The sequence below is a fragment of the Plutella xylostella genome, chromosome 19 (genome assembly GCF_932276165.1).
Source record: "Plutella xylostella chromosome 19, ilPluXylo3.1, whole genome shotgun sequence".
Taxonomy (NCBI): domain Eukaryota; kingdom Metazoa; phylum Arthropoda; class Insecta; order Lepidoptera; family Plutellidae; genus Plutella; species Plutella xylostella.
The window spans coordinates 9,152,517-9,161,629 of record NC_063999.1 but is presented as its reverse complement, the minus strand read 5'-3'; the positions used below and the strand labels follow the sequence as shown (position 1 = coordinate 9,161,629).

Below are 9,113 nucleotides of genomic sequence, written 5' to 3'. Positions count from 1 at the left end.
TTACTCTATGATTGACATTGACAAACAAGTGAGTTTTGAGAATATTTTACAAATAACTAACCTGTGTATTCAAAGAGTAAAGTAATAAAGGGGGAGGTTATCATTCTGAGCTCAATCCAGCAAGTTGCGTGCCTATGCGAGCCGCGCTCTCTATCCTATCGAATCGAGTACTTTACCTATTAACTAATAGTAATATCCCACATGAATGATTTGGAAAATACGCAAAATGCAAAATACGAATAGGCAAGTGGGGTAGCAGCATGATACTAGTGCACTAGTACTAGTGCAATAAACAACATAATAACGATCAAAATCTGTTATTTATTCAGTTAAATTATGTATGTAATTGATGAATTAATACTAACATGTATAATAATTTACACAACCCCTAATCAGTTCATCACATCACATCATCATCACATGTATACCTACATACAATTTAACTATCGATATCTTAGTTATGGCACACGGTATGGTACGGTATTTCTAAGCATTTGGCAACGAGAAATAGAGAAATATACGTATAATTCAGATCTAGAATTAAAATTATCAGATCACCTTATTTTATTATACTCAATACTTTTTTGCTACATTCAAGCATAGCAGAAGGAAACAGTAGGTGTATTAACAAATGAGCATATTGAATAAGTTAATATAAAAAATTAAATCGAATACCAACATACCTATCTTTACTTCATGTTTAAATTTTTTATGCTTAATATAATAACAATATGATGGGCAAGGCCCATGCTACTCATGCTAAAGCTTAAACATTTAAGTGTTTCTTTGAGATTTCAGTTGATCAATTTCTAAGGCCAGCTTTCTGTTCATTTCAATCAATCCATTTTGGTTATCAACTAAGTTCTGTATTTGTTCGCTCATGCCGACCAGCTGCTTCTCTAAGAATATCTTCTGTTTGGTGAGCGCCATCATGACGTGGAGGAAGTAGTGGCGGCTGTCGTCCCCCGCCGCCGCGAGCGCCTGCCGCAGCCACTCCTTCAGCTCCTCCGCCGACTGCGCGTCCAGCTGGGCCGACGACTTGTTCAGGCACAAGTTAGACTCTTTATTGTTCAGGTTGCTGGCAGAACCGCAATCTTCAACACCGCCATTTGCACACATCGGGGTGCTGAAGCCCAGTTCCAGCAGTCGGCTATTCAATGGTGTTGATACTTTGCTAATGTTCTTCTCAGCATCCAGCTGACGGTATCTCAGTTCATGTCGGTCGCTCCGGCGCTCCAACTCGGCAGTCTTGTTCCCTTCCTCATCAAGTTCCAAGTTAGACTTATCCAGCCCCATCATAACTAAGAAAGAGTCAGCCTTGTTGTCTCCATTATGTGGTGAAACCTCTAAATGAGTCTTTATTGGTGATTCATTGACCAGGAACATGTCCGAGGTTCTTGTCTTTAGTGGAGACTGCAGTTTACATGGAGTTGTTTCTTTGTCTTCATGGAGACTGATTTCAGTTGAAGTAGCTTTTTTTCGGACCGGCTGGAAACATATTCTGTTGACTTCTTCCTCGTGCCCCTTTAGAACCTTAAATGGATTGGTCAAGTCCCTCAAATCATAGACTAACATCACACCATTCTTGGCACCGAGGGCCACCTGGTTGTCCAGATTTATAGCCAGTGATGTGAGTGTGTATGAGGTCCTGATAGTTGAAACTACATTTTGAAGTCTAACATCATAGACATGCATGATTTTATCGTAGCCTGTTGAAAGCATCACATCTTTGTTGACCAATGAGTATGTGAAGTCACTGACTGGTGAAGCATGAACATTTTCAAAGAAAACTTTGTCTTTATTGGTGGTGATGTCTCGGAGTACCATGTGCCCCTCGTCCGTGGCAAATCCAAGTATGGCTCGGGACTCGTGATGGAACTTCATAGCAGAGATGCTCTTGGAGCACGACAGCTTGATGGTGAGCACGGGGATGTTGGACACAAGGCCGTATATGACCGTGTCTCCATTTTGCATTGAAGCTGCTAGGCTAGTATTTTTGGCATTAAAGCTGACATAGTTGACCGCAGATTGGTGCGCCGGGGTAGGGAATGTCTTGGTAATTGTCTTGTTTCTTGTGTCCCATATCAATACATTGCCACTTTTGGTTCCAATAGCAACATGGCGATGGCCGTCTCGGTGGAAGCTGGCGGACCATGTGTCTCTGAATGGAACATGCTGGAGGCTCCGGACCTCACTATCAGTAGTACTCAATATCTCCACTAATCCCTTGGGATTTACCTGAAATTTAGGTTTTAATAGGATTAAAAAATATAGGCACTAAAATTACTTAACAGTGTATACAAAACATGATGTAGTGCTACTAATAGAAAAATGAGTCACTGTCTGTACTTTAAATGGGTCATTGTTTAAGAACAGTGCACTACTCGGCACTCCTACAGTCCACGGCCGCAGTACATATTACGTGTAAAATAATGACATGTAAACATGATGGCAACACAATCTTTTCATTAGGAATGAGGATGAGAAACGGCGTATATAGTTGGTAGATACCTGTAATAAGTATTTCGCATCGTCGCTCCAACTTATATCTCTGAGGATACCTTCGTAACATCCATAACATTTTTTTAAATCCCAACTGTTAGCGTCGTGAAGAACTAATCTTGAGCTGACTGATGCCAGGTACATTTTGGCGCGGTTATATTGATCTGAGTATTATAATATCAATAACTTCGTGTGAAATAAAAGTTAAAACAAATAAATAAAATATTTCAAGCTCAGCAATAAACTTACTGGACAATTTTAAAAAATATTTTTGACAATTATTTGTTGACTGACATTTACCACAGAATCCAATTTGACATTGACACACTGTGTATGTGTTGCCAAATGTCGATCCCGATTTCCCTGTTACCTATATCTTATTCCTCATCATCATTGGCCACGACAAAGTCAAAGTCAAAGTCAAAATTTTTTATTCATCGTACAAATATAAAATTTTCTGATGAACGTCAATTTTTACAAATTACTCTCCGTTCGGATAAGGGGGGGCTCTTTCTGTCTAAGGAGAAGAACGGAGGCAAGAAACTCCTGAGCCATCTTTTCAAAAAAAAGACTTAAAACTAGTTGGTATACAATACATATAAGCTTAATAATAATTATTATAATAATATGAGCAGAGCTAACTACTTATCACAGCCATGCATTAACGTCCTCTAAGTAATCATCAATCTTATAATAAGCTTTTTTACTGAGTTTCTCTTTAATGTAACACTTAAACTTATTCTCTGGCATTTGAGCAACTACATTATTATTCTCTGGCATTTGAACAACGACATCTTCATCAGATGATTGTTGCGGCGTCAGTTTATTCGATGGGAAGATGCTTTTTCTATGGCTGTAAAGTTCGATTGCAGCTCGACACCTTCTGCCACAAATATCTTTCACGCACTTAAAAAAACAATAGATAAGGCATACGCACACGACGCCGACGACGCGACGTGCACACTGCGCACTCAAGTTAGAGTAGAATATCTAAATAAATAAAATATTTATCTTGCGTGAGGCTGAGTACCTACATATTATAGATTAATATATAACAAGTGATTAAACATTGTTTTGACGGTAAAATTGTGAGTACAATAAATAAAAATTGATTAATTTAAAAAAATGGTTTAAATTTTTAAGCACTCATACGATTTTTATTTTACTACATGTTTATAAATTATTATTTGTGCATTTAATTTCAGAAAAGTGTGCAACTCCTTTTATTGAGTTAGGCTAGAAAACTCTCCGTTCGTAGGGAATTTCTGGCATCAGGCATCACACTGAGTTTCATCTGTGGCACTCAGATTCAACAAAAAAATGAATACATTTTGCTTAAAATAATAACTGCTTTGAAATTTTAGATCAGTTGCTTGCTTCTCGAGGGAAGTAGGTATAAAAAGTAGTATAGGTAGTATACTTACAACTTTATTTTTGTAGATACCTTGCGTTCTATTTTGTTAACAAATCGATCTAACGAAATCCTTATTCTGAGTTTGCAAACTCTGACGTGTCCAAAACTGAGGCATCAAGCAATCTGTCATTTTCATTTGTGTTTTGTGTTCTCGAGAAATAAATAACCTTTTTCAAGTTTTTTCACTAATTTCTCATCGTTGTCGTCGATTCGTCGAGCGGTAAATAAGCTGCTACTTTCGTTGTTTAAATAGGAAGGTAACGTGAACTGATTACATTTAAAATTATTCTATTTTTAAGCCTTGATTACCGCTATGTTAATACCGGTGATAAAATAACATCACGGTAATACATCATACATCACATCTTCTTTAAACCCCGATACACGGGGTCGGGCCTGTTGTTCCTTAACACAGGTTTTGTGTAAACCTATCTAGGACGACAGCTAATCCTTAATCAGCTTATGTACATTTTTTAAATAATTCTAACATTAACCATAGTTGTTTTAATTAAGTTAAAATAAACTAACAACTATTTAATATAGTTTATACAGTAAAATTATCGAATCGACGACGTATAAACAGATAGAGATGTATCAGGCTATTAGTAGTGGCATAGAATAATAAGTATAGTGCCACAAACTTATCTGTTCCGGTGAGAGCGAACTAAATTGGTCCATACCTCATTACTTACTAATGAATTTCATATTGAATTGACATAGATTATATGGACCAATTTAGTTCGCTCTCACCGGAACAGATAAGTTTGTGGCACTATAAGTACAGTAGTAGTACTACAGTCGTCAAAATATAATAGGCCCGTTTGGACAGCTCCAAAATGTATGGAATGACAGCTGGTGTCAAACCTAAATCATGAAAAATCGAAACAATAAGTAACTTTTGGTGCTTCAAAAGTTCTTTTTCCTTCCAGCCGTTAAATAATAAGCCAGATTTTGTGTCTTGTTATGTATTTCATCAAGTAAATCAAGAGTAAATAGCAAATTTTTGTAGCTGTCCGGGCCTATTATATTTAGATAACTGTAGTACTTGTTATTATATGGTAGTGGTAATACTAAAAGGCTGACATGGAATCGTTCAGCACCTACAACTTCATTGTAAGGATGATAATTTTACAAACGAGAATTTACATATAAATCTTCCTACTAGAGAAATAGCCATAAATATATTAATAACCAAAATAGGTAGGTACTTTCTCGCCATGTTATTTAGTCCCTGTATTCTTTAGTAATGCAAATATTACAAATATGTATGACATTATTTGATTAACTTACTTACACAGTATGGTAAGATGTATTTAACTCAATTTTCTCCCAAATAACTGTGGTATTATTTTGAATTCTTCATATATATACTGATGCCAGGTACATTTTGGCGCGGTTATATTGATCTGAGTATTATAATATCAATAACTTCGTGTGAAATAAAAGTTAAAACAAATAAATAAAATATTTCAAGCTCAGCAATAAACTTACTGGACAATTTTAAAAAATATTTTTGACAATTATTTGTTGACTGACATTTACCACAGAATCCAATTTGACATTGACACACTGTGTATGTGTTGCCAAATGTCGATCCCGATTTCCCTGTTACCTATATCTTATTCCTCATCATCATTGGCCACGACAAAGTCAAAGTCAAAGTCAAAGTCAAAATTTTTTATTCATCGTACAAATATAAAATTTTCTGATGAACGTCAATTTTTACAAATTACTCTCCGTTCGGATAAGGGGGGGCTCTTTCTGTCTAAGGAGAAGAACGGAGGCAAGAAACTCCTGAGCCATCTTTTCAAAAAAAAGACTTAAAACTAGTTGGTATACAATACATATAAGCTTAATAATAATTATTATAATAATATGAGCAGAGCTAACTACTTATCACAGCCATGCATTAACGTCCTCTAAGTAATCATCAATCTTATAATAAGCTTTTTTACTGAGTTTCTCTTTAATGTAACACTTAAACTTATTCTCTGGCATTTGAGCAACTACATTATTATTCTCTGGCATTTGAACAACGACATCTTCATCAGATGATTGTTGCGGCGTCAGTTTATTCGATGGGAAGATGCTTTTTCTATGGCTGTAAAGTTCGATTGCAGCTCGACACCTTCTGCCACAAATATCTTTCACGCACTTAAAAAAACAATAGATAAGGCATACGCACACGACGCCGACGACGCGACGTGCACACTGCGCACTCAAGTTAGAGTAGAATATCTAAATAAATAAAATATTTATCTTGCGTGAGGCTGAGTACCTACATATTATAGATTAATATATAACAAGTGATTAAACATTGTTTTGACGGTAAAATTGTGAGTACAATAAATAAAAATTGATTAATTTAAAAAAATGGTTTAAATTTTTAAGCACTCATACGATTTTTATTTTACTACATGTTTATAAATTATTATTTGTGCATTTAATTTCAGAAAAGTGTGCAACTCCTTTTATTGAGTTAGGCTAGAAAACTCTCCGTTCGTAGGGAATTTCTGGCATCAGGCATCACACTGAGTTTCATCTGTGGCACTCAGATTCAACAAAAAAATGAATACATTTTGCTTAAAATAATAACTGCTTTGAAATTTTAGATCAGTTGCTTGCTTCTCGAGGGAAGTAGGTATAAAAAGTAGTATAGGTAGTATACTTACAACTTTATTTTTGTAGATACCTTGCGTTCTATTTTGTTAACAAATCGATCTAACGAAATCCTTATTCTGAGTTTGCAAACTCTGACGTGTCCAAAACTGAGGCATCAAGCAATCTGTCATTTTCATTTGTGTTTTGTGTTCTCGAGAAATAAATAACCTTTTTCAAGTTTTTTCACTAATTTCTCATCGTTGTCGTCGATTCGTCGAGCGGTAAATAAGCTGCTACTTTCGTTGTTTAAATAGGAAGGTAACGTGAACTGATTACATTTAAAATTATTCTATTTTTAAGCCTTGATTACCGCTATGTTAATACCGGTGATAAAATAACATCACGGTAATACATCATACATCACATCTTCTTTAAACCCCGATACACGGGGTCGGGCCTGTTGTTCCTTAACACAGGTTTTGTGTAAACCTATCTAGGACGACAGCTAATCCTTAATCAGCTTATGTACATTTTTTAAATAATTCTAACATTAACCATAGTTGTTTTAATTAAGTTAAAATAAACTAACAACTATTTAATATAGTTTATACAGTAAAATTATCGAATCGACGACGTATAAACAGATAGAGATGTATCAGGCTATTAGTAGTGGCATAGAATAATAAGTATAGTGCCACAAACTTATCTGTTCCGGTGAGAGCGAACTAAATTGGTCCATACCTCATTACTTACTAATGAATTTCATATTGAATTGACATAGATTATATGGACCAATTTAGTTCGCTCTCACCGGAACAGATAAGTTTGTGGCACTATAAGTACAGTAGTAGTACTACAGTCGTCAAAATATAATAGGCCCGTTTGGACAGCTCCAAAATGTATGGAATGACAGCTGGTGTCAAACCTAAATCATGAAAAATCGAAACAATAAGTAACTTTTGGTGCTTCAAAAGTTCTTTTTCCTTCCAGCCGTTAAATAATAAGCCAGATTTTGTGTCTTGTTATGTATTTCATCAAGTAAATCAAGAGTAAATAGCAAATTTTTGTAGCTGTCCGGGCCTATTATATTTAGATAACTGTAGTACTTGTTATTATATGGTAGTGGTAATACTAAAAGGCTGACATGGAATCGTTCAGCACCTACAACTTCATTGTAAGGATGATAATTTTACAAACGAGAATTTACATATAAATCTTCCTACTAGAGAAATAGCCATAAATATATTAATAACCAAAATAGGTAGGTACTTTCTCGCCATGTTATTTAGTCCCTGTATTCTTTAGTAATGCAAATATTACAAATATGTATGACATTATTTGATTAACTTACTTACACAGTATGGTAAGATGTATTTAACTCAATTTTCTCCCAAATAACTGTGGTATTATTTTGAATTCTTCCTTAAAAAAATGTTTTCTAAATTCCAGGTGAAGTAAAGATGATCACCGACGTGCAGCTGGCAGTGTTCGCCAACATCCTCGGGGTGTCCATTTTCCTGCTCGTGATTTTGTATCACTACATCAATGCTAACAGCTCCAAATGAACCGGTAATTTACAGCTCTTACAGTAATAACTCCATATCTAGAAATAAACTTTTAAATTAAATATAGAATAAGAAAAGAATAGAAATTATTTTAAGTTATTGTTTCTACTCTCTCCAGACAGGTTCTAGTTCATGAATAAATGCCTGTGGCATGATTTAGCACCCAAATAAATAAGCCTCTATAAATCCTTTCTTAATAATATGTAAAAAAAATACAATTCTAATATTTACTTACTATTACTACCTAAGGACTTATTAATAAGGTAGGTACTAGAAATGTTTTATAAAGTACCTACCAGTAAATTAAAACAAAACTAGTGCTTGTAAATAACAAAAGTCATTTTTAAAGTTGGTAAGGCATAATTGCAATGTAATGTACACATGTACAATACAAGGATGGTTAGTAGATATTTTTTTGCAAAAAAGATAATACTGGATTAGTATTATTAGAAATACAATATAATATATTTTTTGCTATGCTATTGTCTTCAATATAGTTACAAGCAAAGTTCCTCCTAAGTTCTCAATAGTTTTTTATTTTTAAGTTTTAACGGAAACCTTTTTTGTTGGTTCTCTATTTACTGGACAAGTGGAAATGATATGCCCTGCAGTGAACTACATGAGCAACATATTATGCTTTTACATTTCCCTCATTTGCCCTAAGACTTCAGTCTAAGAAGAAAAATATTTCTTTCACACATTTTTTTGTCTGCTTTTTATTGTGCCTATTACACATTTTACATTACACATAATTTTATTATACTGATTAAAACTAAAATTACTCAAGTAGAACTTATTTATGGAAATATTTATATGAAATAATTCATAAGTTTTTATTTGTTTCAGGTCACAAAACTCGTCTCTCTTTACTTCCAACATTCTAATAATTTTATCTTAAGAATTTCATTTATTATGTAAATAAAAATATGATATAAGATAAAAAAGTTATTTTATTACGCAAAACAATCAATGACACAGATCTTGTCAACCTTCTTGTAGAACTGTCTCTGGCCACAAACAAATCACCATAA

General features: G+C 34.4%; 2 protein-coding genes across 3 annotated transcripts; one reads left to right on the top strand and one right to left on the bottom strand.

Annotated features, from left to right (window-relative positions):
- Positions 1–301: 301 nt before the first annotated feature.
- LOC105390076 lies at positions 302–2,823 on the bottom strand. Its single transcript, XM_011561315.3, has 2 exons — positions 2,512–2,823; positions 302–2,238 (listed from the first exon to the last, which is right to left on the bottom strand). The coding sequence occupies exons 1-2, from the start codon at positions 2,644–2,646 to the stop codon at positions 775–777; spliced, it is 1,599 nt and encodes a 532-aa protein (XP_011559617.2). The 5' UTR covers positions 2,647–2,823; the 3' UTR covers positions 302–774.
- A 1,192-nt stretch (positions 2,824–4,015) lies between these two features.
- On the top strand, positions 4,016–9,026 carry LOC105390066 (dolichyl-diphosphooligosaccharide--protein glycosyltransferase subunit 4). 2 transcript variants are annotated; one of them, XM_048627585.1, is made up of 3 exons: positions 4,016–4,173; positions 7,967–8,086; positions 8,929–9,026. In XM_048627585.1, exon 2 carries the CDS (start codon positions 7,978–7,980, stop codon positions 8,080–8,082), a length of 105 nt encoding a protein of 34 aa, XP_048483542.1. In that variant the 5' UTR covers positions 4,016–4,173; positions 7,967–7,977; the 3' UTR covers positions 8,083–8,086; positions 8,929–9,026. The 2 variants fall into 2 exon arrangements, with proteins under 2 accessions (XP_048483542.1, XP_011559606.1); XM_011561304.2 differs by lacking the exon at positions 4,016–4,173 and adding an exon at positions 6,680–6,835.
- The last annotated feature ends 87 nt before the right edge of the window (positions 9,027–9,113 follow it).